The sequence below is a fragment of the Heteronotia binoei genome, chromosome 15, assembly GCF_032191835.1.
Source record: "Heteronotia binoei isolate CCM8104 ecotype False Entrance Well chromosome 15, APGP_CSIRO_Hbin_v1, whole genome shotgun sequence".
NCBI lineage: Eukaryota > Metazoa > Chordata > Lepidosauria > Squamata > Gekkonidae > Heteronotia > Heteronotia binoei.
In genome coordinates, this window is record NC_083237.1 from 65,835,638 (window position 1) to 65,863,131 (window position 27,494).

Below are 27,494 nucleotides of genomic sequence, written 5' to 3' on the forward strand. Positions count from 1 at the left end.
TGGATCGTGCTGCCTATTGTTCCTGAGTCCCCAAGCTCAGTCTTCCTGGCTCCAATGAGCCAGGCAAGAACTCCATATTTTAGAAGAAGAAGATATTGGATTTATATCCCTCCCTCCACTCCAAAGAGTCTCAGAGCGGCTCACAATCTCCTCTACCTTCCTCCCCCACAACAGACACCCTGTGAGGTGGGTGGGGCTGGAGAGGGCTCTCACAGCAGCTGCCCTTTCAAGGACAACCTCTGCCAGAGCTATGGCTGACCCAAGGCCATTCCAGCAGGTGCAAGTGGAGGAGTGGAGAATCAAACCCGGTTCTCCCAGATAAGAGTCCGCACATTTAACCACTACACCAAACTGGCTCTCACAATCTCCTTTCCCTTCCTCCCCCCACAACAGACACCCCGTGAGGTGGGTGGGGTTGGAGAGGGCTCTCACAGCAGCTGCCCTTTCAAGGACAACCTCTGCCAGAGCTCCGGCTGACCCAAGGCCATGCTAGCAGGTGCAAGTGGAGGAGTGGGGAATCAAACCCAGTTCTCCCAGATAAGACTCCGCACACTTAACCACTACACCAAACTGGCTCTGATCATATAGACAACATCCTCATTTAAACTGTTCCTGCTAAACTACTGTTGCTAGTTCTGCAGGGAGAGGAGTTTCTAGGCTGTGTAAAGACACTGGGACCTGATTCTTTCCTGCTGCAGACTCGCTTCCCTGCAGGGGGCAGCACTTCTCTGAGGCTTGAGCCCTCTGGGGGACATTCGAAGCAGCATAGCCAAGTGCCCACGACTCCCCAGGATCCTGCCTACAGGTCCTGTGTACTCCCCACACCCACCCGCCCCGCAGCATTCAGGGATGTGCCCTTGCAAGCCTTTGGGCTGTGCAGAAGAGGCTGCTTGTGTTGGTGCTCGGAGGCATGGAGTTCTTTGCAAAAGCCCCCAAACGATATCAGTGTGCAGGAGCGGGGCTGCTCCCCTCTAGGTACAGAGAGGGAGGCAGGGAGTGGGGGCAGGATTGCCGGCTCCAGGGAGGAAAGCTTCAGGAGATTGGAAGATGGAGCCTGGGTTGGACCAGGACCTCCTCGTTGGGGTACAATGCCCCAGAGTCCACTCTCCAAAAGATCCATTTTCTCCAGGGGAGCTGATCTCTGGAGAGGAGCTGGAATTCCAGGGGATCCCCAGGTACCACCTGGAGACTGGCATGGAGAAAAGTGAGGCTTAATAGGATATTGTTTATCAGATACTGTTGTTCTTTGCCAGGCCATGAAAAGCTTCAGGTGCCCATTTCTGCACACAAAGCATCTAAGAAGCAGATGGGACATTCCCCGTCCCCCCCTCCTCCCGCAGGCCTGCTGGAGACCTTTGCCACCACAGTAGGAAATGCTTTCGTTGGCAAGCCAGCAGAAGAGGGAGGGCCTGTCTCAGAGGCCTTCCTTGGGTTGGGGATTAGGCCACGACTGGAACAGCCCTCCTGTCCGGCTGCCAGGCCAAGCTCAGGGCCCGAACCAGCTGCCTCAGTGATGCCAGATCACCCTGCCGTTTCCGTGCCTTCATTCCAGTGGGTATTTAGGTCATCCAGCAAGGCGGCGGCTCTTCTTTTTTCACGTGGGGCTGCCTAGAGTATAAAATGTAATTGCAAGAGAGAGGGAGTGCGTGTCTCTGAGCATGAGCTAGGCTTTCCGTGGGGTTGCCAGCTCCAGGTTGAGAGATACCTGGAGATTTTAGGGGTGGAACCTGAAGAGGGTGGGGTTTGGGGAGGGAAGGGATCTCAGTAGGATATAACTCAGGCTTGCCATCCTCTATGACAGCCCTTCGAGTACTTCTATTGATACAGCCCAAAAACATTTGCCTTTTTAGCCACCGCATCACACTGCTGACTCATGTTCAGTGTATGATTCGCTAAGACCCCTAGACCCTTTTCACACATACTACTGCCCAGACAAGTCTCCCTCATCCAGGGCCAGTTTGGTGTAGTGGTTAAGTGTGCGGACTCTTATCTGGGAGAACCAGGTTTGATTCCCCACTCCTCCACCTGCAGCTGCTGGAATGGCCTTGAGTCAGCCAGAGCTCTGGCAGAGGTTGTCCTTGAAAGGGCAGCTGCTGTGAGAGCCCTCTCCAGCCCCACCCACCTCACAGGGTGTCTGTTGTGGGGGAGGAAGGGAAAGGAGATTGTGAGCCGCTCTGAGACTCTTCGGAGTGGAGGGCGGGATATAAATCCAATATCTTCATCTACCTCACAGGGTGTCTGTTGTGGGGGAGGAAGGGAAAGGAGATTGTGAGCCGCTCTGAGACTCTTCGGAGTGGAGGGCGGGATATAAATCCAATATCTTCATCTACCTCACAGGGTGTCTGTTGTGGGGGAGGAAGGTAAAGGAGATTGTGAGCCGCTCTGAGACTCTTTGGAGTGGAGGGCGGGATATAAATCCAATATCTTCATCTACCTCACAGGGTGTCTGTTGTGGGGGAGGAAGGGAAAGGAGATTGTGAGCCGCTCTGAGACTCTTCGGAGTGGAGGGCGGGATATAAATCCAATATCTTCATCTACCTCACAGGGTGTCTGTTGTGGGGGAGGAAGGTAAAGGAGATTGTGAGCCGCTCTGAGACTCTTTGGAGTGGAGGGCGGGATATAAATCCAATATCTTCATCTACCTCACAGGGTGTCTGTTGTGGGGGAGGAAGGGAAAGGAGATTGTGAGCCGCTCTGAGACTCTTCGGAGTGGAGGGCAAGATATAAATCCAATATCTTCATCTACCTCACAGGGTGTCTGTTGTGGGGCGGGGGGGAAGGGAAAGGAGATTGTGAGCCGCTCTGAGACTCTTGAGTGGAGGGCGGAATATAAATCCAATGTCTTCTTCTTCTTCTATCATTATTTGATTTTTCCTACCTAAATGCAGAACTTTACATTTATTCCCATTAAAACTCATTTTATTTGTCTTAGCCCAGTTTTCCAGCCTCTCACGATCATCCTGTATCCTGACTCTGTCTTCTACTGTATTTGCTATCCCTCCCAATTTAGTATAATCTGCAAATTTACTATGCATTTTCTCTATTCTTTCATCCAAATAATTTCTAAATATGTTGAACAAAACTGGCCCCAGGATTTGAGGCTCTCCGCTTGTCCCTCCTCTCCAAGAGGACAAGGAACCTCTCAAGAATTCCCAAAAATAATGGCTAGAGGCTCAGAAATGACATCCGCAAGTTCTTTTAGCACCCTTGGATGCAGTTCATCTGGCCTCAAGGACTTTGCTTCATTTAAAGAATGTTTATGTAGTACCCCTATGCTGATCCTAGACTGCAACCGCTTCCCTCATCATGCGTTCTGTTTTTGCCATGTTGAGCACCTTTTCCCTTGCGATTTTCTAAGAGCTTTAAGACCCTGTACTTTTTTAGAAAGACACTCTGCCCAGCAAATCTCCTCTTTGAAGTCTGCTCTCTGTGCTTTTAACAGCCAGGCAGAAATTCAGCAAGAGAAGTTTTTCGTAATATGACAAAACCAGAGGAAAAAATCAGGCCAAGCGTGCGGCTGTTGAAAAGGGTCAACCCCGCATAAACCAGCCCAGCGATAAGAGGAGGCACAGCCCTGGCAATTAATTGTTTTGACCCTTGGTCTGTTTTTCTGGCTTACATAACTGCCTGGCATCTTGCTTGCTGCACTGTAAACAAAAGGGGCGAGTGTGCATGCCAAAGGCCACACCCTGGGGCTGAACCAATTCACTGCCTTTTGCAAATGTCAAATTGCACCCTTCTGCAGGGCGTGGCCTCGTGGCAGGGGCTCTGGGTGTACCTTGACCTCCGTAGCCATTTTACAGGCACACATACCCAATGTTCTCTCTGGGTGTAATAAGAAAAGCTGCCCTTCCTGAATGCCTGCCTGTCATCCAGCTGCAGCTCTTGGCCTTTGTCCTTTTCGACAGGATTGCCTTCAGATGCAAGTTTCCAGAAGCTGGAATCTATCCCCTCTCCCCCCCCATACACACACCTTATCAGGAAAGCAGGAAAACAAAATACAAATTGAAAGAACAAAGTGTGACTCCAGTAGCACCTCTAGTTTCAGTTTCAGTTTATTTCAATTTATATCCCGCCCTTCCCGCCGAAGCGGCTCAGGGCGGCTCACAACATATAAAATCTAACATAAAGTTTGGCTTAAAAATACATCAATTTACAACAATGGCATTAAAAATACATCAGTTTACACAATTTAAAACAGTGAAATAATAAAACATATAGAACAAGCGATCTGCCAAAATGATACACTACAACCTTCCATAAAATTTCCAATGTCAGTTAGTTATAGGCCAGTCGGAAGAGGGCTGTCTTGCAGGCCCTGCGAAACAGCCCAAGGTCCCGCAGGGCCCTCACCTCTTCTGGCAGCTGGTTCCACCAGCAAGGCGTCATTACCGAAAAGGCCCTGTCCCTGGTGGATTTCAGACCAACTGCACGCATACAAAAGCTCATAGAATCAGTGGCAGCTTTAAGACCAGAGTGGTAAAGCAGCAGTACTGCAGTCCTAAGCTCTTCTCACGACCTGAGTTCGATTCCGGCAGAAGCTGGATTCAGGTAGCCGGCCCAAGGTTGACTCAGCCTTCCATCCTTCCGAGGTCGGTAAAAGCTTGCTGGGGGGAAAGCGTAGCCACTGAGTACTACTAAGAAAGTGATACTACCATCGTCTGGCCTGAACCCTGTGAAAGAGAGAGACAGAGCTTAGGAGAACAAGCGACTTTCTCCCCTGCATTTAGGGAATTGTCCTGCCCCTTTAATAGAGGCTGGGTGGGACGGTATTTACCTCCATGCGTAGAGGACTGGGGAAGGCAATGGCAAACCACCCCGTAAAAAGTCTGCCTTGAAAACGTTGTGAAAGCAACGTCACCCCAGAGTCGGAAATGACTGGTGCTTGCACAGGAGACTACCTTTACCTATAAGCTTGCATCACAAAAGCTTATACCAGGAATCAACTTTGTTGGTTTTAAAGGTGCCACTGATCTCAGACTCTGTTTTGCTGCTTCAGATGAACACCTGAATCTAAATTTATTCTGCATTTGCCCTTTTGTGACCAAAGACCACTTCCTCAGACGCAGGAAGCATTACTTGCCCTTAGTAGACATTAGGATGCCTAAAGCAGCACCCAACGGTGATAAAATATTTAATGACTACCCGAGGAACAAGACTGCTGGGGTTTACTAGCCGGATAACACAAAATGCCTTTTGCCACCCTCATAGGGATGCCAGCCTCCAGGTGGGAACTGGGGATTCTCCCCTCACCCCAAGTTACGGCTCCTCTCCAGACGAGAAAGATCCATTCCCTTGAATAACGTAGATGCTTTGGAGGGCGGACTCTGAGGCATTATACCCCACTGAGGTCTCTGGACTTCCCAGGCTTCACCCCCAGATCTCCAGGAGTTTCCCTATGCTCCCCCACCCTTCCAGTAGCTAGAAGGGACCCTGGGAAAGGGGTTTTTATGGGGGGTTTTGCCCTCAAGTCAACAGCTGACTTCCGGCAACCCTGTAGGGTTTCAAAGGCAAGAGACGTTCAGAGGTGACTTGTTGTTGCTTGCCTCTGCATGGTGACCCTGGTATTCCTTGGAGGTCTCCCTTCCAAATACTGCCCAGGGCCGACCTTGCTTCGCTTCTGATATCTGGTGAGATTGGGTTAGCCTGAGCTAGCCAAGCCATAGCCACAGACTATTGTGAGAAGTTACTGTTGTGGGGATCTGTCTTTGAAAACGGCATCCCTTCGCTGTAGGGAAGTAACACCCAAAGGGCCTCCTGGGTTCCTCTGGAGGCATTGCAGTTCCGCCACCCAAACCTTGAAAGAAACAGGCATGCATGCGAATTTCCCCCGTGCATTTGAAGGTCATTGCTATGAGTAAGCAAAATGCCACTGCTGTGGATCCCTGATATTTTTTGTTCTTAACCTATGAAGAGGCCGTAAAGTATGCAAAGAGATGGCAGGGTTGGGGGCTGGGCTGGGGCTCGGACAAGAGCTTCTGGGCCCCTCCCTTCCTGCGGTGTGCAGCTGGGGCTGGGCAGGGCGAGGCAGGGCAGCAGAGCTGTGCAAACAGTTCTGCAGCGTTCTGGGACCAATAAGATTTCCTGAGGCTCTCTCTTGAAGCTGAAAATGACTGGCAGAGGATTTCATCTTCCTTCAGGCACATTCTGATCTTTCCTTTTCTTCCTGTCTTTATTACAAGCAGTGTTTAATTTCTAAATTGAAAGATTTCTAGAAGCCACAGGGTTTTTAAAATTAGGAATGCTACCCCCCCCCCCCCGTACATGACTGTTGTGGAGGAAGGAGAGCCAGTTTGGTGCAGTGGTTAAGTGAGCGGACTCTTATCTGGGAGAACTGGGTTTGATTCCCCACTCCTCCACCTGGAGCTGCTGGAATGGCCTTGGGTCAGCCAGAGCTCTCTTATCTGGGAGAACTGGGTTTGATTCCCCACTCCTCCACTTGCACCTGCTGGCATGGCCTTGGGTCAGCCATAGCTCTGGCAGAGGTTGTCCTTGAAATGGTAGCTGCTGTGAGCGCTCTCTCAGCCCCATCCACCCCACATGGTGTTTGTAAGAGAGCCAGTTTGGTGCAGTGGTTAAGTGAGCGGACTCTTATCTGGGAGAACCGGGTTTGATTCTCCACTCCTCCACTTGCACCTGCTGGCATGGCCTTGGGTCAGCCATAGCTCTCGCAGGAATTGTCCTTGAAAGGGTAGCTGCTGTGAGCGCTCTCTCAGCCCCACCCACCCCATAGGGTGTTTGTAAGAGAGCCAGTTTGGTGCAGTGGTTAAGTGTGCGGACTCTTATCTGGGAGAACCGGGTTTGATTCCCCACTCCTCCACTTGCACCTGCTGGAAAGGCCTTGGGTCAGCCATAGCTCTCGCAGGAATTGTCCTTGAAAGGGTAGCTGCTGTGAGAGCTCTCTCAGCCCCACCCACCTCACAGGGGTTAAGTGAGCGGACTCTTATCTGGGAGAACTGGGTTTGATTGTGGAGGGAGGAAGATATAGGAGATTGTAAGCCGCTCTGTGTCTCTTCTTCAGAGAGAAGGGCGGGGTATAATCTGCAGTCTTCTTCTTCTTTGTTGGCTTTAATTCTGCGTAAGAGCAAGTGAAAGTTGCCAGCTGGCCAGGAAAAGAAAATGTCCTGTCCCTTTAATAGGAGTTTAAAATGCAGAAATGGGCTGTGGGAGTTTTTCATGTCTGGAAGCTAAATAGCATCACCTGTTAATTGCTGCAGATCAAACAGATATTAAAGGGGCAACCCTGGATCAAATGCAGGGTGTAACCCCAACTGAAACATGCACAGGATGCAGCTGTGGAGGGGGAGATGCTCGTAGCTGCTGTCTTCTTAGAGGAGGAAAAGCCTCAGGTAGTCAGCAGAGCCTCCAGGCTTTTCAGAGGGGAGTCACAGTGGATTCGGCAGTCTGACGAAGGGATCTTGGACTCTGGAAACGTTATACCTTTAAACTCTTGTTGGTCTTTAATCTGACATCCTAGCCTGGTTTTGTGAAGCCATTCCTTTTGCTCGCCAGAAATTTGCTGGCCCTTCCAATGCCACTGAGCCTGAACCGTTCAATTGATGATCCCAAGCATTTGCATTTCGACCGGGAGCTGATGGGTCTTCCAACCACCCCTTTTACTTGTCTTTTTTAAAACCCCTCTCATATCCTTCCTCTTGCTCCTTCATTTTCTCTATACTTAGAAGAACCAACCATTCCAATGCTCAGAGCCACATTTTATGGTGCCAAAAATATGTTATCAGCTGACCCGCACACACACAGATATAGGAGATTGTAAGCTGCTCTGATTCAGAGAGAAGGGCGGGGTATAAATCTACAGTCTTCTTCTTCTTTGTTGGCTTTAATTCTGCATAAGAGCAAGTGAGAGTGGGGAAAACACTGAAAACACAGGTGTGGTGCTGGGTTGTAGTTATATGAACACATGAAGCTGCCTTCTACTGAATCAGACCCTTGGTCCATCAAAGTCAGTATTGTCTTCTCAGACTGGCAGCAGCTCTCCAGGGTCTCAAGCTGAGGTTTTTCACACCTATTTGCCTGGACCCTTTTTTTGGAGATGCCAGGGATTGAACCTGGGACCTTCTGCTTCCCAAGCAGATGCTCTACCACTGAGCCACCGTCCCTCTGTCAACTCTGACTTCCAGGGAAGAGTGGCAGCTGGTGCATGTTGGAAAGCTACAACTGTTCCTGTGGCTGAAGGGCCGCCTCACCTTCCCCCTGTGAAGTGGTTTAGTGGCCAAGGAGGAACTGATGTTGGCATGACTAAGGTGAGGAGAGGGTTAATGCCATAGAGGACTGACCCCTCCTTCCCTATGCAAATGACCTGGCTTGCTTTACCTGTCCCAGAAGGTGGGGCTGTTTGCTGAAAAATCCAGCTAGGTGAGCTGGCCAGTGCTGGAGGCCTCTTGTAGTCTGGTTTTTTTTTAACTCCTTGGGTATGTAGTAATTTGTGCAACCTTGTTGTGGCTTTGGAAAATAGCTTGATGGAGGTTTAAGGAAACTGTGCCTGCCTTCAGGAGGTAGTGGGTGGTAAGCGAGAGTGGTGCTTCTTTCAGAAGGTGAGTGAACGCTTGCTTCTGATGCTTGCAGCTGGCCCATTTCCACTGTTATTAACGGAGTCTTTCTTTGCAGTATGGATTTCAGAAACCTGCTGATCAGAGGTCAGTGGGGAGGGTTCTAAATCCAGTGATTTCAGTGGAGTAACCATGGTATAAATCTCCTTTATGCACAAGTTTTGAGAGTACTTGAAATGTTTCTAATCTGGGACAGCATGCAAAAAAACAAGACATTGTGTGTTCCTTACATTTGCATGAAAAAACATTTTTTTGGGGGGGTGGGGAGGCACTTGTGAGCCTTGTCTGAGAGAAAATACCTTAGGAAGTGATTTCTTTTTATGAGTGAGACCTGGCTGGCTTCACAAGATGTACCAGGCAGAGCACGAAACCTCAAGAACTGTTCTGCGGTAGAGGAGACTGTGGCATCCCTAGAGAGGGGTGGGTGCCTTCCTTCCAGAGGTCTTGTGTATATTGTGTTAATCTTATTGTAGGGCTGAGCCAATAGGGAGGGAATTTTCCCGGCTTCCCCATGTGGTTGTTCGTGGTCAATGGCTGGGTTCAGCTCAGGCTAATACAGCATTTAAACCGAGAGAGGGAAGCAGGAGTTTCATGGATTGAATTGTTCGCTTCCGCCTTTGTGCAGCCTCCTGTGTAGAACAGATCCAGAGGAGAGGAGCGACAAGTAGATTGTTCAACATCTTTATAAATGATTTGCTTCAAGGAAGAGAAGGGATGCCTATTAAAATGCTAAAAGACAGAGTCAGGATACAGGATGATCTTGACAGGCTGGAAAACTGGGCTAAAACAAAGTGAATTTTAACAGGGATAAACATAAAGTTCTGCAATTAGTTAGGAAAAACCAAATGCATCATTATAGGATGGGGGGAGACTTATCTTGGCAGTAGTCTGTGCAAAAAGGATCTAGGGGTCTTAGAGGACCATACGCTGAACATGAGTCAGCAGTGTGATTTTGGGCTGTATCAACAGAAGTATAGTATCCAGATCACAAAAAGCGATAGTATAGCTTTACTCTGGTTAGACCTCATCTAGAATATTATGTTCAGGTTTTGGCACCACAGTTTAAGAAGGATTTAGAAAAGCTGGAACGTGTCCAGATGAGGGCAACAAAGATGGTGAGGGGTCTGGAGACGAAGTCTTACGAGGAAGGGCTGAAGGAGCTGGGTGTGTTCAGCCTGGAGAGGAAATGATTGAGAGATGATATGATCACCATCTTCCAGTAATCGAATGGCTGTCATATAGACGGTAGTGTGGAGCTGTTTTCTGTTGCCCCAGAAGGTCGGGCCAGAACCAACGGGTTGAAATTAAATCAAAGGAGTTTTCAGTTAAACATTAGGAAGAACTTCCTGACCGTTAGAGCGGTTCCTCAGTGGAACTGGCTTCCTCCTGGGGAGGTGGTGGGCTCTCCTTCCTTGGAGGTTTCCAAACAGAGGCTAGAGGGCCATCCGACAGCAATGCTGATTCTGTGAACTTGGGCAGATTATGAGAAGGAGGGCAGGAAGGGCTGCATCACTGCTTAGTTCTTGTGACCCTTTCTTACATGCCCAGGGAAAAACTGAATGCACTCTGGGATCAGGAAGCAATTTTTCTCCAGGCCAGTTTCTTGCCATCTTCTGGGCATGGAGGTGTAGGGGTTCATTGGGGCTGTAGGGGAAAGGTATTTGTGAATTTCCTGCATTGTGCAGTGGGCTGGACTAGATGACCCTGCAGGCACCTTCCAACTCTGTGATTCTATGATTCTAAGTGTCCTGAGGCATCTGTAAAGAAATTAAAGGAGAGTAACTGTAAGGAGTGCTAGAAAGCAGCGTACTTGGCATAGTTTTCCTTCCTTTGATTGAGAGCCAGTTTGGTGTAGTGGTTAAGTGTGCGGACTCTTATCTGGGAGAACCAGGTTTGATTCCCCACTCCTCCACTTGCACCTGCTAGCATGGCCTTGGGTCAGCCTGAGCTTTCACAGGAGTTGTCCTTGAAAGGGCAGCTGCTGTGAGAGCCCTCTCCAGCCCCACCCACCTCACAGGGTGTCTGTTGTGGGGGAGGAAGGTAAAGGAGATTGTGAGCCGCTCTGAGACTCTTCGGAGTGGAGGGCGGGATATAAATCCAATCTCTTCATCTACCTCACAGGGTGTCTGTTGTGGGGGAGGAAGGGAAAGGAGATTGTGAGCCGCTCTGAGACTCTTCGGAGTGGAGGGCGGGATATAAATTCAATATCTTCTTCTTCATCATCTTCTTCATCTTCTTTGCAACATGCCACCCTCCCAGCTGCCCTGGAGCTGACAGTCCCTAAAGCAATGCAATGAAATTCTCCATTCTCTGTAATTCTTCTCAGTATGTGGATCCGGTAATCGTCCCTGTATCTAAGAGGAAACTGGCTGGATCCCAGTCTGGGGGCTGAAAGCAGCACGATGACGCCACCAATAAACAAGGTGGACTTCCCAAATGTGACTTTGTAAGTTTGAAACCTGGTCTGTTGAGGACAGAAAGTGCTGCAGAAGGGTGGAAAGAATGTTGAGAGCAGCTGACTGTCGGTTTAGGGGGGGCGAAGAGCTGTAGGAACATTATAAAATGCTGGAGGGGGGAGTTGGGGTAGATTTTCCAATTTGACCCCATTCTGGTTACAATTCTTCCTGAACATCCAGTTTATATACTTCTCAACAGAATTTATAGAGCTACTTCTTAAGACTTGGCTTATCACTTCTTCGCTGACCTAAAACATCATCTCTCTCTTTGAGAAGGTAAGGAATAAAGAGCATATCTGAGCATGCCATCCCCATATTCCTGCGTGATTATGACCCGTCTCCCACCTACCTGGCCCTGGGAGAGGAGAGAGCCAGGTTTTGTAGGATTTGTAGGTGAACTCAAGCCACAGCACTTCTGAGGCAGGAAATGCCCTGTTAGAGGAAGTCTTGGTGAGCTCATGTGAAGCTCTAAAAAGGGAGCATTAGGTAGAGCTCGACACTCTCGTTGCCACAGCGAGCTCTCCATCCCACAAACCCCAACAGGAAGTGTGCAAGAGGCAAAGGGGCCAGTTTGTTTTTTGCGTGCTGTTGTCAGTCTCTCCCCGCCTCTCGGCTGGCCTGTGCCAGAGAGGACTCTTCTCCCCTCAGATCAGCCATCTTCTACCTCTTGAAGTGCTGGGTGTGGAGGACCTTCTGGAGGTGTACTGCAATGGGCGATGGGGTTCCCAAACCACTGTGGGGGCACAAATCGCCTCGCCTCTCTGACTCGTCCCAGGTATGGGTGCGGAAGGGGTGGCGTGCTGATTTGCTGCATCCGTGTCTTGCTTTGAGCCTGCCCAGAACCTAGCATGCCAAGGCTAAAGCCAAGAGCAGGTGAAAAGGGGAGTGTCCCTAGGCATGTGCAGAATGCGTTTGCTTTATTTCACTGCTGAATAACTGTAGCTGCTCGTTGTACAACTGGGATTAGAATAATGTGGCTTCTAGGAACAGGTAAATGCTGGTGCACTCGTCTTAGAAACTAACCTCTGAGTGTGAGCAGCAGCAGCTTTGGAGGTGGCCGTGGAGTCAGGAAAGTGGGAGACGGTCTCAGCTGTTAGTCGGCTTGGGCAGACTGGGAGAGCTCAGCACCAGCCTCCTACAGGAAACTGCTACTGCTTATCTTTCGGTTCCTTCTCCATTTAGAGCTGCATGGAAGGATTTACAGCCACAAAGATACAGTGATAAGGAAACAGTATTGGTTTGATTTCTGCCTGTTACTTGCCTTAGTAGGAACTCTGTGGGAAGGGGGAAGGAGGAATCCTAACAGCATCCCATTTGTTCCGTGATGAAATTGCAGCAAGTCGAAATGGTTTTCAGGCCTGAAATGTTGTGCATTTTAGAAATGCCATCTTCTCCCAGTGGTCAGCAGAAGTGTAGCCTGGACTGTGTACAACAAATGTGTTTTAAGTGTTGCGTGATGCTTGCTGTGTTTTAAGTGTTGTGTGATGCTGGGAAAGACAGAAGACAAAAGAAGAAGGGGACGGCAAAAGATGAGATGGCTGGACAGCATTACTGATGTAACTAACACGAATTGGAGCAGACTTCGGAGGATGGTGGAAGACAGGAGGGCCTGGCGTGACTTGGTCCATGGGGTCACAAAGAGTCGGACTCGACTGTGCGACTGAACAACCAAAATGGAACACCTTCTGTTTAGATGTTTCTTCTCTTCGCCACAGAGTAATCATCTTCCTTCCGAAGACAGATTCAAGTGGATAGCCATGTTGGTCTGAAGCAACTTCTTGTGCCTGCACATGAAAGCTTAAACTCCGAATTAAAACTTTGTTGGTCATAAAGTGCCACTGGACTCAAACGTCTCTCCTCCTCATCTTCCTCTGGCAGTCAAGCCAGCGCATTTGAAGGAACACGAGGAGATCTAGTCCCAGGACTCTGATGTTGTGTCTCATCTGGCCCATGCGGGCATGCTCTTTCCAGCTCTGAGCTTCCCTCGTGAGCCAAAGCTGCTTTCTGTGTGGCTGTGTCCTCCTCCCTCCCACTCAGACAGGGCTGGGACAGGAAGGGGAAGTAAACAGCGGATGCCTAAATTTAGCCAGGGACTTGAATGCAAGTTCTCTTGAAAATCATCTATAATTTGTTAACCTGGTGTAGAGCAGGAGCCAACCAGCCAACCAGGCGTTAGAGGGAGATTTGTCTGCTGATCAGCAACCAGATGTTCCCTTGAAGAGGCTCTGATTCAGATTAAAAGTTCAACCCCTTGAAAGAAGCGACTTCAAAGATCTCGCCCAAATAAGCATTTCCCTACTTTCTCTCTTTAGACCGGTCAGCATAAGAGATGGATCAATAATTAGGATTGCCAAGTCTGTGTTGGAAAATCCCTGCAGACTTTGGGGGTGGAGCTGGGAGAGGGGAGGGGCCTCAGCATAGTACAAGGCCATCGTGTCCATCCTTCATAGCAGCCCTTTTCTCCAGGGGAGCTGATCGCTGCCAGCTGAAGATCAGTTGTAAAAGCAGAAGATCTCAACCCTGACTGTTCCCTGGAAGGTCAGATGCTGAAGCTGAAATACTTTGGCCACCAAATGAGAATGGAGCACTCCCTGGAGAAGACCCTGATACTGGGAAGGACAGAAGGCAAAAGAAGAAGGGGGCGGCAAAAGATGAGATGGCTGGACAGCGTTACTGATGTAACAAACACGAATTTGAGCAGACTTCGGAGGATGGTGGAAGACAGGAGGGCCTGGCGTGACTTTGTCCATGGGGCCGCAAAAAGTCGGACTCAGCTGTGCGACTGAACAACAACAACTGTGTCTTCACAAAGTGTGAGCTCAACAATCACGTTACCAAGTGGCACAATTAAATTTGAGTCCAGGAGCACTCTAGAGACCAAGGAGGGGGAGGCTGGGGGATGCTTTTGAGAGTCCAAGCTCCCTTTTAGCGGAAACAAATAGAAATGGAGATCTCTGAGCCCTTTTGTCCTAGCCAGAAGTGGGGAGGGATGCTTGCTAAGGGTGCAAAGGGAGTGGGCTTACTGGAATCAGCTTGACTAGAGCAGTGGGGAAATACTGGGGCCCCCCAGAAAGTTAGCATCTGTAGTGAGATTTTTTAAAAGTCTGTTGGACGAGCTTGCCTAAAGTCAGGCTTCTCAGCTTTCAGGAGCCAAACTTCAGTTGCTGTTGACAGAACTTGGGCCTGTGACTGATGGCCGTGGCCCTATTCATTCAGCCACGGCCATGGACTTCCCTTCCATTCCTGCTAAGCACTGTATTGCTCCTCCTCTGATGTCCTTTTTGCGTCATGTCTTGAGTTGCGAGGGCACCACAAGGTGCGTGTGGGCATGGAGACCATCCACCATCCTTGCTCTACTCTGCTCTGCTCTGAATTGCATTGTGTGCTGCCCCAGAACCGATTGGTGTCTCTAGTGCTCTGCCGTTGTAGGCCGAGGGTTTGCGCAGCCACTTCCTCATTCCTGCCAGGTGGATGAGTGAGATTGTTTTGGAAAAAAACCTCTGGGCGGAAGTCCTGCAGATCTTCTTCTGTGTGCCAACACCCTGGGAGATTGTGAGAGTTGCCCAGGACAGCCTGTGCTGTGTGCATAAATGGCTGCGGCCCATCTCCTCCCGGGGTCTCTGAGCCTGACTCGCGTGGTTTAAGCAGTTCTCCATTACTCTTCAACAGCTGTTGGAGACCGTTCAGGTCCTGATTAGCTTCCACCAGACTAAACGAAAAGGGGCCAGCCCAGTCTCGTCAGATCAACACTCAGCAGGGTCGGCCCAGGCACCAGTCTGGATGAGACCTGCAAGCAACACCAGAATTAGGGTTTGTAGAATCTTTCGGGATCAAGTGCCGTGTTCTACTGGAATGTGTTCACTCAATGCACAGCAGCCAAGAAGGTCAGAGCGCCTGCTCCGGCTGCAACGCCACTGAGGATGTTCTCCGCAGCTGAGAACGAAACATCTGGAAGGAAAACTTTCTCCAGTAGAACACGGCACTTGAGCCTGAAAGATTCTACAAACCCTAATGATGTTACCAGCCGTGAAAACCTGAAATCTTTGATAACACCAGAATTGTGACACGGCAGGCGATGGCAAAACACCTCACAAAAAAGCCTTTTGCTTGGAAACCGGCTGTGACTTGACAGTGCACACAAACGTACAACATTAATTGTTCTTATGTCCTTGTGCGTACTTTAGTTCCTATTTTAATTGGTTTAAAATATGTGCTGCTCTTTTTGGCTGGTTTTAGTGGTTTTTTAATGTTGGCTTCATTATGTATGTTTTAATTTGTTAGCCACTTCAGGGGGCACTTGTGGAGCAGAAAGGCAGGCGGTTACATTTCTGTAAAAAATAAATAAAACCCCATGATTGTGAGGTTCCTCACGACTGAGCAGTGAGGCTCTGGGGCTCGTGCCACTTGGTTTTAGGGTTGCCAGGTCCAGCTCAGGAAATATCTGGGGACTTTGGGGGGTGGAGCCAGGAACAAGCACGATTGAACTTCAAAGGAAGTTCTAGCCATCACATTAAAAGGGGCCACATTCCTTTTAAATGCTTCCCCCCCCCTGCCAATTGGAAATAATGAAGGACTCATAGAATTGCACTTCAGGCTCATAGAATTGGACCCCCTGGTCAAATCTTTTTGAAATGGGGGGGGGGGGTGAGAAGAGGCAGCAGATGCTATACTGAAAATTTGATGCCTCTACCTCAAAAAACAGCCCTCTCCAGCCCCAGATACCCTCGGATCAATTCTCCATTATACCCTATAGGGAACTGGTCTCCATAGGGGTATAATGGAGTGCTCAGTGGAAGAAGAAGAAGAAGAAGAAGAAGAAGAAGAAGAAGAAGAAGAAGAAGAAGAAGATGATATTGGATTTATATCCCGCCCTCCACTCCAAAGAGTCTCAGAGTCACAATCTCCTTTACCTTCCTCCCCACAACAGACACCCTGTGAGGTAGATGAAGATATTGGATTTATATCCCGCCCTCCACTCCGAAGAGTCTCAGAGCGGCTCACAATCTCCTTTCCCTTCCCCCCCCCCGCAACAGACACCCTGTGAGGTAGATGAAGATATTGGATTTATATCCCACCCTCCACTCCGAAGAGTCTCAGAGCGGCTCACAATCTCCTTTACCTTCCTCCCCACACAACAGACACCCTGTAAGGTAGATGAAGATATTGGATTTATATCCCGCCCTCCACTTCGAAGCGTCTCAGAGCGGCTCACAACCTCCTTTACCTTCCCCACAACAGACACCCTGTGAGGTAGATGAAGATATTGGATTTATATCCCGCCCTCCACTCCGAAGAGTCTCAGAGCGGCTCACAATCTCCTTTATCTTCCTCCCCCACAACAGACACCCTGTGAGGTGGGTGGGGGCTGGAGAGGGCTCTCACAGCAGCTTGCCCTTTCAAGGACAACCTCTGCCAGAGCTATGGCTGACACCAAGGCCATTCCAGCGTTGCAAGTGGAGGAGTGGGGAATCAAACCTGGTTCTCCCAGATAAGAGAGCTCTGGCTGACCCTAGGCCATTCCATCAGCTGCAAGTGGAGGACTGGGGAATCAAACCCGGTTCTCCCAGATAAGAGAGCTATGGCTGACCCAAGGCCATTCCAGCAGCTGCAAGTGGAGGAGTGGGGAATCTAAACCCGGTTCTCCCAGATAAGAGTCCGCACACTTAACCACTACACCAAACTGGCTCTCCCCACCCTGGACGTTCCCCACCCTGCTTTCTGATAACCCTGAAGTGGGGGGGAGGGCCTCCAAACCAGGAGATCCCCTGTCCCCCAACTGGAGACGGCAACCCTACTTGGTTTAGTTCCTTGGAGGCTGATGAGCACACCTCCCCCCTCCCCCCCATGAGTCTGCTGTACAAAGAAGTGAGTGGAGCCAGAAGCCACTCAGGAAGCCCATGAATTATGCTGGGTTTTCAGTTTCCTGTTGAGGAAGGCTGCCAGTTCCAAGTTGAGAAATACCATTTGGGGGTGGAGCCTAAGGGGGTGTGGCTTGGGGAGGGGAGGTCTTCTAGAATGCCACATGGAGTCCACCTCCAGAAGCGTGTCCATTTTCTCCAGGTGAGCTGATCTCTGTCCCAGGCCATCCTCCAACCATCGTCCCGCTATTTAGAGATAGTATTTTAGTGATAGTAGTTAGACAACCTCATAATGAGGTAACAGAGGTTTTCTAAAATTGCAGACAAACCTTATGCAATTTTAAAATGCACCATATAAAAAAAATCTGAAACAGAAACAAGAAAGGAGGGGTGGGGTGGGGGGCGGTCAGTTAACTTTTTTTTAGTCTAATGCTTGCACTTTATTTCACATCCCAAGCTTTGTTCTGTTCCTATGTTCCAAATTTAGGAAGGTGGGAAACCAAAGCAACTGTTTTGAATTGTCATCTGTTCTGCCCACTTGTTGCCTAAATGTCTCTTTGTTCACTGTAGAATCTCAGTAGACTCCAACTGACTGGGGAAACTTGCCTGGTTGCTGCTGGTGAAGATGAGGGGTTTTTTTAAAGCAAACCATTGGCCAGTCTGAAAAGAGAACTCATTTTAGATGGCACTTTTTTGGCTTCTTTTCTTTTGCTCATTTCAAAATGCACCTCTGCACAGTTGGCCTATGAGAGCCCCTGCTAGGCAAAAATCAGGCTTTTTTTTTTTTTAGCAGGAATTCACAGGAACGCAGTTCTGGCTGACTTGGTGTCAGGGGGTGTGGCCTAATATGCAAAGGAGTTCCTGCTCCTGGCAGGAAATTTTCAGTACCCCTGCCACAACGAAGCCCCCGCTCAGTCCCCTGACCAGTCTGAGACTGAGGAGCTTTTACAGCTAGGCTTTTCCATCTTGACAGGTTGAGAGTTGTGTGACATTTAGCATTCTGCTGTCCGAGATGCCCACGGTAAGATGATACCAGCTAGATGATTCTCTCTTTTGGTTGGACAGCCGCACACAAAGAAATCAGCCCCGGATCCCATCTATGTGAACCTTCAGGAGCTCCAGAAGGAACTGAGTGCAGCTGCAGCTTCCAGTACAAAACTGTACCCTTCAGCCGGGCCTTGGTGGTCCCCTGCCGAACTGGAGACTCACACAGACACAGAAAGCGGATCAAGTGTTTCTACTACAACCCTGTGACGGGGCAGACGACATGGGATTATCCACTTGATGGCTCTTTCGATGGAGCCAGCCCCACACATTCTTGCTCCTCTTCCCTGACTTTCAGCCCTGCTGTACCTCCAGAGTGGGACCAATATGTAGATCAAGTCAGTGGGCAGGTATTCTTCTATAATACAGCAACGGGAGAGACGTCGTGGGATGCGCCCGGAGCGGGAGACCCTCTCAGCTATCCCGAGATGCAGCCCGCCATTGCTCCCTTCAGCCCTGTGGATCGAAGGGTAAATTGGGAGGGGAGGTGGTCTGGTTGGGAATTAATCTTGGCTCTTGGGCAGGGTGGGTGGCTGGGTAATGATGAACGGTTTCCAAGGTTTAAGCAACCGCTAAGTTTGATTTTCCATATTCAGAGTTGGTAAGAACTTTTCTCCAGGAATATTGAGGGCAAGGTTGCCAATATTGCATTAGGAAATTTTGGGAGAGCAGCCTGGGGAGGAACCTCAGTGGAACAATAATGCCTCAGAGTCCACCCTCCAGAGCGGCCATTTTTCTGCAGGGGAATTGATCTCTTCATTCCAGGCAATCTTCAGGCCTGACCTGGAGGGTGGCAACCCTAGGTGAGGAGTGAGTGTCTTAGAATCACAGAATCGTAGAGTTGGAAGGGACCTCCAGGGTCATCTGGTCCAACCCCCTGCACAATGCAAGAAATTCACAACTCCCTCCCCCTAAATTCACAGGATCCCGCTCTCAGAGGGCCATCCAGCCTCTGTTTAAAAACCTCCAAGGAAGGAGAGCCTACTATAGGAGTCTTCTCCTATAGTGTGCAGTTTGATTCACTTGCTTGAGCTCTCCTGTTTGCAAACGCCATTCAGTAGCACATTTAACACCTAGAGGTTTTAGCCTGGGCTTTGGCAGGGTTCAGTGTAGTGTGGCCATAGCAGAGGAGAGAAGAGAGAGTCTTTAACGATTCAGGGCATTGAGAAGAACAGAGTTGCCTGCTTCATGTGTAAGCCAGATGGTGTAGTGGTTAAGTGTGCGGGCTCTTATCTGGGAGAACTGGGTTGGATTCCCCACTCCTCCTCTTGCACCTCTTGCTGGAATGGCCTTGGGTCAGCCAGAGCTCTCTTATCTGGGAGAACCGGGTTTGATTCCCCACTCCTCTACTTGCAGCTGCTGGAATGGCCTTGGGTCAGTCATAGCTCTGGCAGAGGTTGTCCTTGAAAGGGCAGCTGCTGTGAGAGCCCTCTCAGCCCCACCCACCTTACAGGGTGTCTGTTGTGGGGGAGGAAGATAAAGGAGATTGTGAGCCGCTCTGAGACTCTTCGGAGTGGAGGGCGGGATATAAATCCAATATCTTCATCATCTTCTTCTTCTGTAAAGCTAGGGCTTTTTTTGAGCAGGAATACAGTTCCGGCTGGCTTGGTGACAGGGAGTGTGGCCTAATATGTGAATGAGTTCCTGCTGGGCTTTTTCTACCCAAAAAAACCTGCCAGGACTCTCTCTTCTTCAGCCTCCTACTCCAGAAACTGACTACCCTGACCTTTCCCCCAACGAACTCGACCGCTACCCTGAAGAAGATTATTCTCCACTGGGCTCCTACAAGCTCCCGGCCTTCTCCTACGTGCCTGCATCCTACCACAGCTGGGGCTCGGGCAGCAGCCAAGATGCCCTGGTGGTGGACTCAGACCTGGTAAGGGAGGTTTGGGAAGGGGAGGGATGGGGGCACTTTGGCTGTGAGACAGAGTGAGTGACTTGAGGGCAGCCAGCAGGACCGGATCTACATGTTTTTTGAGGGGGGGCAAAATTAAAAAATGGCGCCCCCTTATGGTCCCATTCTACCTCATGGGCCCATAGAATAGAATGAACTCCATACCCAATTTGCCCCCCCCTCCGGTGGCGCCTAAGGGAAGCTCCCCCTCTGCCCCCCCCCGACAGTTAGGCCCACTTCTTTCTATGATGCCATCAAGGTGGCTGAAGTTTATTTTCCCTGCTTCTTCTAATTTCTAAATTCTAACCGGGCCAGATTATGACATCAAAAGATAATATCTGGACATGCCCCTTTCAGAAAAGCCTGAAGAATTTTTGCCATTTTATTTGGTACTAGGGTTGGAAGGTCTGACTCGGGAAATAACGGGCGACTTGGGGGGGGGCGGAGCCAGGATAGGCTTCCCAATCCCCAGGTCCCAGCGGGGCATCCCCCGTTTTTACAGGCTTCTCCCCACCCCCAGCCAGCTGGCCGGTGGGGGAAGCCCCGCCCCCCACAATCACCATGCAGTTTTAGAGCTCCTGCAGGTCCGTTTTTAAAATATGTGCCTTTAAGGCTGAGTAGGAAGCAGGAAACAGGAAGGCTTTCAGAGAAGGGCCCCTCCCTTTGTTTTGCTTTCATGCCATTGAAATCGCTCCAGAGGTGCAGGCCCACCTCCCAGTGATTTAAAGACCCCGCTGTCCAGCTGGTCAGCAGAGTCTTTAAATCGCCTGTGGGGGCTGCTTCTGCTGCACCTCCCCTGCAATTTGAATGGGGGGGGGCATCCCTCAAGCCATGGCGGGGGTGGGGAGGGAAGGGAAGGAAAGGTTGGGGGCATAGTGGGGATTTTTAAGGGGGGGGCACTTTTTCAGGTACCCCCTAAATTTTTAAAAAGCTCCGCTACCTAAAAAGTTCTGACTCTGATCCTATGTGGAAGTGCTTCTGCTCTCTTGCTTGGCGGAGGCTGGTTCTCTGCCTGATTCACCCTGGCAGAGTGGCACAATTAAGAGGGGGCTGATGCACCTTCCCTGGGGGCAACTTGACTCACTTCAGACTGTCCTTGGCAGGTGGGGATTGGCACCCCTGCCTGGGCCTGAACTGCTGCTGACTGGCTGGGCCCAAACCAAAATCCTCCTTGTAGTGTTGTCCACCGGGCTCAGTTGTTACCAGCCAGAGCGATGTGGGCTGAGGAGGGGGTGCTGGAAGAGCAAAAATACCCTGAACCAGTCCTTACCTTGGAGCTTAACCTGCTGAGTTTTAGGAAGGGGCAGTTGTCCCTTCTCTCCTGTTCCCATCTTTCAAATTGTGTTCTTTGATTTAACTTCTCATATAATTCTGGGGCAAAGCAGTGTCAATCTTGAGCATAGGGTTGCTGACTCCAGCTTGGGATACTTCTGGCCATTTGGGGAAGGAGTTCTAGTCATGCAGGATGGGATGCCATACAGAGCTGCCAGTTTCTCCCAGTGAACTGATTTTTGAATCTGAAAATCAGTTGTATTCCTGAGGAGGATCGCTGAAAATAAATGTGACATGATGGCTCAGAAGTGACGGTGGGGGAGGGGGCGGTGATGCTCTGGTTTGGTCACATGCATTGACCTCTATTACCTGGAGACTGGTTGCAATCCCAGGAGATCTCCAGCCACCACCTTGAGGCTGGCACCCCTCTCAAGGCGATGCTGTTTCCCTCCCTGCTGAGAAAAGGTTCGCCTCCCCATTCCCACAGATGAGGCTTCTAATAAAGGGATAGGGCATTTTTTTTTGAAGGCCTGTTGGCAACCCTGCTAACCAAGTGATCAGGAACACAGAAGGTGATCACTTTAAGTAAGAAGTCACCCCTCCCTCCCTCTACCGGTTTCTTGTACTTTCCTTGGCAGGCAGAAATTCAACAGGTAAAAAATATCTTTCAATAGTGGTCTTGAGACCAAAGTCTTGAGGACAAGTGTAAATTTTAATTTTCCACATCCTCTATTTCTCCCCTTCATCTCCCTTTCTTACTGTATTTGGGAGCTTTTAAGATGGGCAGGTATTCAATGTGAAGCTTCCGTAGGCCTCCGCAGGGATATGGGTGTGGAGACAGCCGCACTGAGTGCCACGGCGTGTTTGGGGCTCTGGCCAGGAGCTCCAGGTTTGCAGAAATCCCAAGGAAACAATACGCAAGATTCAGGTTTACTTACAAGAAGATTTTAATAAGCAATAATCAAGCGTATGGAAATAGAATCATAGAGCTGGAAGAATCATAGAGTTGGAAGGGACTTCTGGGGTCATATAGTCCAACCCCCTGCACGATGCAGGAAACTCACAAAATAGCAGGCTAAGTTCCCATCGCTGGATCTCTCAAACGCACACGTGTACAGTGAAATTTATTCAGATGTCAAGATGAGATACGTTGCTAAAACTAAGCATCTTATACCTTAAATGCTGGCTACAAGTCCAGAAGTCTTTGCTGAAGGGAGGGACGGTGGCTCAGTGGTAGAGCATCTGCTTGGGAAGCAGAAGGTCCCAGGTTCAATCCCCGGCATCTCCAACTAAAAGGGTCCAGGCAAATAGGTGTGAAAAACCTCAGCTTGAGACCCTGGAGAGCCGCTGCCAGTCTGAGAAGACAATACTGACTTTGATGGACCAAAGGTCTGATTCAGTATAAGGCAGCTTCATATGTTCATATGTTCAAGCTATCCCAAACCCTGAGGTGAAGCAGGCTATCCTACACCAGGCCTCTAGTGGTGAGAGGAAGCAACTCAGGCCTTGAAGGTAAGGGGGCTGCGAACAAGCATGAGAGAGAGAACTGTTCTCCTGAGAGTAGCCTGACAGCCGTCCCCTTGCAGAACTCAAGGCTGCTAAAAGGCCGCTAGCCTAGCACCAGCCTAAAACAAAGACGTGACTTGCGATCTGCCTTGTCCAGGTACCTGTGCCAGGCCATCACCGCAGCACCAGCAGTGGGTCCAGCCTGGATGGCAGCCCCTTTGGGATCTGGCCCACCAACCAGTCGGCCTTCTCTCCTCCAAAGGAGGAGGAGCAGGTGAGGAAAGAGCTGTGGGGCCTTGGGCTGCCAGGAGGGAGTCTCAAGATGGGGAGCCACGGGAAGCTGCCAGTCTCTCACATGCTTGCCTCTGGTTTGGAGCCGCAGAGCAACAGAAGGATGGCTAGAGCTAGCAGGGTGGGGAAGGAGCTGAGAACCTGATTGCCTCCCCCTTCCCAGGAAGCAGAGTGAAGAGTCCCCGTGGACAGACCTGCCCCTCCTTTCCTCTCCCAGCCAGGAGACCAAGCGTAACCTGGAGCCTCCCCCTCTTTCACTATTGCTGCCACGCCATCCATGTCTGGGGCAGAGATGATCATTCAGCAAACCAACAGTTCTGAGCCAGAGGGCCGGACTAGAACTACAGAGGCTGACTGAGTGACCTTGAGCCTGGGGTTGGAAATCCCTGGAGATTTGGGGGGTGGAATCCAGGGAGGGAGGGGGTTGGGGAGAGGAGAGGAGGGAAGAGGCCTCCGTGGGGTCCACCCTCCAAAGCAGCCATTTCTTCCATGGGAACTGAGCTTGGTCATCTGGAGAGCCATTGTAATAGCAGGAGACCTCCGGGTGCCACCTGCAGGTTAGCAAGTCTGCTTGGGCCAGTCGCTCTCTAGCCAGCCTCACATGGAGGGTGGGGTAGTTAAATGGAGGTAAGTAAAGTGAGGACGTGGGGCAGAGAGGCTTCCCTGGGGAGAGAAGCCCAGAGTTTTGATGGCACACTGGAGAAGGCCCTCTTCTGGACTGCCTCATCTAATCAAGTGCATGCCTGAAGGAAAGACAGGATGAAAAGAGGGTGGAGAGGAGATCCCACTGCAAGGAGTTCGATTGCTAAATTTCAACAGGGGGTTCCAGAAGGAGAGGAAAGGCAGAGGAAACGGGATCGGACAGAGCAAGGGGAATGCAGTCCATTGGGTTTCTGAGGGCCAATTTATATGTTACAAAGACAATGTGGCTGCCACAAGGACTTCCCATCTGAGAAATAACTGCAGTTCTCCACTGGCAACTTAATTCCTAGCTGCCAGTGACTCAGTTTTGATCTGTATGGTGCAGAAAAAGGTGTTTAAGCTCACCCCCCCATGCCCCCCCCCCCTGAACTGAAGGCCCTGAGAAACTGCTGTTTGCCTTGTTGAGGAAACCATGAGCACATGCAAGATCTCCCTACCTAGCAGAGAGCAGCTTCCTGGGGCTGTTTCAGTTTAGGAGAGTGGAATGGGGAGGGAAGCTTCTTCTCCTTGAATTGGGTCCCCCCCCACCCTAAGAATTAAGTTTCTCCAAAGGAACACACCCAAAATGCGCCTGTTGGAAGTCTTCAAGGGGGATGCATGGACTTTGCAACTTGTGACATGGACCTCCACTTTTCTAGGGGCTGAGGGCTCAAATGGTTAAAGTTTATTTTTTAGATGAAAATGTCAGATCAGAGGAGCCATCATCTCAAAGCATTACTGTCTACTTGTGAAATCTACACAGGCAAGGAGGCTCTTTAGGAGTACAAATATGTCTCCTCTGGTTTCTCACCCCTGCAACATACATAAACAGCACAAAAGAGGCACAGGGCATCCAAAATACCCCATAGACCAAAGTTTTAGTGGCACCTTTTTGACCCACAAAGTTTAATTCTGCCTATAAGCTTTCGTACGCAGGCACAAAAAGTTGCTTCAGGCCAACGCAGCTACTCGCCTGGCATTTCCCATGTGAGGCTTCCCAGAATCTCAAAACTGGAAACGCTCCAATAGGAATGGGAGCAGAGGAGGGGATACTTTTCTGGGATCTCCCATGCGCAGGACAAGTTTACACCCTCAACCTGTCTTCCTCTTGGTTATCCTCAGTTCAAAACCCTTGAAAAAGCAGGGATGCTTCACCGGACCAAAACGGCGGAGAAAGGGAAGCGCTTGAGGTAAAGAGGTCTTCACCTGTGTGTCTCTCTCTTTGTGTCGTGAATTTCCTCAGTGTCTCTGTGAACAGTTCCCCACAAAGCACAGAAGTTGGGGAGGGACGGTGGCTCAGTGGAAGAGCATCTGCTTGGGAAGCAGAAGGTCCCAGGTTCAATCCCCGGCATCTCCAAAAAAGTGCCCAGGCAAATAGGTGTGAAAAACCTCAGCTTGAGGCCCTGGAGAGCCGCTGACAGTCTGAGAAGACAATACTGACTTTGATGGACCAAGTGTCTGATTCAGTATAAGGCAGCTCCAACTATTTTCATTTCTAAAATGCATTGAGCTTTTCTGGGATCTCCCATGCCCCAAAAAAGCATTTTTTTTAATTAAAAAAAGGAAAGCTAGAAAGTATTTGAGGATAACGAGGCCATCTCATTGCAAGAGTCTTGATCTGTATCCAGGGTAGCAGCTTTAAAACAGTGGGATCTCTGTTTTAGCCTTTCCCAACTATTTGCAGTCTGTGGGGCAGGCAAGAGGGAATGTGGGGTTTGGATCCTGAGTAGTTGAGCTTTAGAGCTGCCAGGTTCCCCCTGGTCACGGGTGGGAAATGGGGGGGGGGGGAGTAGGATTGCCGGATCCAGGTTGGGAAACTCCTGGAGATTTGGGAGTGGAGCCCCCCCTCCAAAGCAGCCCTTTTCTCCAGGGGAATTGATCTCTGGAGTCTGGAGTTGAACTGGAGGCTGGCATTGCTAGCTTTGCTATGTAAAATTCACTCTTGTGGGTCTCTCAGCCAGCTCAAAGCACTGTAGGCAGACATCTTCCTGTCCATGCAAGATAGCCCTGATGCTCTGCCTTCCCCTTTTGCTTGCTATGGGATGAGACCAAGACCTCCGGGCAGTGTTGACTCTCTTGGGATTCCCCTATGCCTGACAGCCTCTGGTACAGCCGGCTGCACTGCAGAGTCCTGGCAGACCATAGATAACTCCTTTGCAATTATGGTCCTTCCCTTGCAGGGGTGAGCCCGGGGAATATCCGTGCTGCAGGGTGGCTTTGTTTAAGGGGACATAGTGATGGCTTTGAGGGGATGAGATAAATGCATGGGAACGAGGCCCATCAGCGGCTGTCTGCCATAATGAATAAAGGGAACCTCTGCATTCCGAGGCTGTATCAGGAGATGGCCCCAGCCCCCCTACCCCGCTTGCTTGGCTCTCCAGGGCAACTGGCTGGCCAGTATGAAAAGGGCTGCTGGACTAGATGGACCACGAGAGATAGAGAGAGGACAAATTAAAATGTCAGACGCTTTCAAGTTCCCCAGAATTCCTCATCAAGCTGTGCAGACCCAAGTGGGGGGGGAGGGAGAGGAGGTATAATGGGAAGAGCCCCCTGGTTGCAGTCTGGGAAGTCAGAAAATGGACCAAAAAGTGTGTCAGGCTGCAAGGGATGATGTGGTGTTGGTGTCGAGCTGCGCCGAAGCTCCCTTTAAACACAGGCCACCCAAACTGGGTTCCTGAGATCCATTTTTGGCTTGCTCTGTCTTGTGTGTGCAATGAGTTGTGAGTCCAGCTGCATCTTAGAGACCAACCAGAATTCCACGTCAAAGAGTAGAACAGAAGGAGAGATTGAAGGTGGGAAGGCTGTGGTGTGTGCAAGTCAGCCCCTCTGCTGGGGTGGGGGGGATGGAGAGGTGGGGGGGCAGGGGTACAAAATTGGGGAGGAGAGGTTCTGTCAGTGGCGGCTGAGCAAGCGGAACCCCTCACCGGAGCCCAGATGTGTACTTTTCCTGTGCCAGTGGCTGCCTACGTGGACCATGTTGTCTTGGCTGCCTGCCTTTCGCCCTCTTGCCCAGCCTGTCTCTTCTGTCTTGTGGCAGGGCCACTAGTTGTGGAGGGCAGGAAAGAGGGGCCTTGCCAGGAGCCCCCCTTTCTCTTGTGCCAGCCGTCTTCCTTGCTCCTTGGTCCACTGTCCTTTCTTTCCACTCAGTTGATGTAGGAGAGAATTCCTCCTCTCTCTTGTGCAGCTCTGCTCCAGGCCAGCGCTTTCCCTTCTTCTTTCTTCTCCCTGCTTCCTTGGAACCTGCCTCGGTTTGGGCTTCTGGACTCCATCTCTGCCTCTTCCTTGATGCCTCCCCTGGGCTCTCTTGCTTCGGAAGATCTGCTTGGGCAGGCCTGTGCTTTGCTTCTGGATCCGAGCGCCGAGCCTTCCGTGGCACAAAACCTTGAGGGATGATGCTGCTGTGAGCACGCTGCAGAGGAGGGTAACAAAAACCCAGGGGAATCACAGTCATGCAAGAAGAAAAGATCAGCTGTGATTGGTAGTGCAAAAAGGGAAGAATCAAGACCAAATAGTGGTCAAAATACGTGTGTCTATATGGGAAAGTGAAAAACCTTATACAAACTAATTATTAAATGTTTTGCACAAAGACAAGAAATATCACATATGTAAGTAAGGTTAACAACTGCACAAAATCTCACTCCAAATCAAGTACAAAAGTCCATGAGACCATATAGTGCTCAAAAGTCCAAGACTTCTGGTCAGAGATATTTAAATCCAAAAGTTAATGAACCTGGCAAAGAACGAGGAATCCAGAGTTGCTGCAATCTGGACTGAGATTTTGTGCAGTCGCTACCTTACGTAACTGTGTGATATTTCTTGCCTTTGTGCGGAACGTTTAATAATTAGATCCAGGTGGGCAGCCGTCTTGGTCTGAAGCAACAGAACAAAGTAGGAGTCCAGGAAGCACCTTTAAGACCAACAA

The 27,494-nt window shown here is 50.1% G+C and overlaps 1 protein-coding gene across 1 annotated transcript in view; it reads left to right on the plus strand.

Moving 5' to 3' along the window:
- Positions 1-27,494, plus strand: part of ARHGAP27 (Rho GTPase activating protein 27) — a 42,790-nt gene that overhangs the window by 771 nt on the left and 14,525 nt on the right. Inside the window, exons 2-5 of the mRNA XM_060255863.1 lie at positions 17,950-18,398; positions 19,625-19,804; positions 22,758-22,874; positions 24,695-24,762. Coding sequence (XP_060111846.1) covers positions 18,357-18,398; positions 19,625-19,804; positions 22,758-22,874; positions 24,695-24,762 — 407 coding nt within the window. The 5' untranslated portion in view covers positions 17,950-18,356. The remainder of the gene's footprint in view (positions 1-17,949; positions 18,399-19,624; positions 19,805-22,757; positions 22,875-24,694; positions 24,763-27,494) is intronic.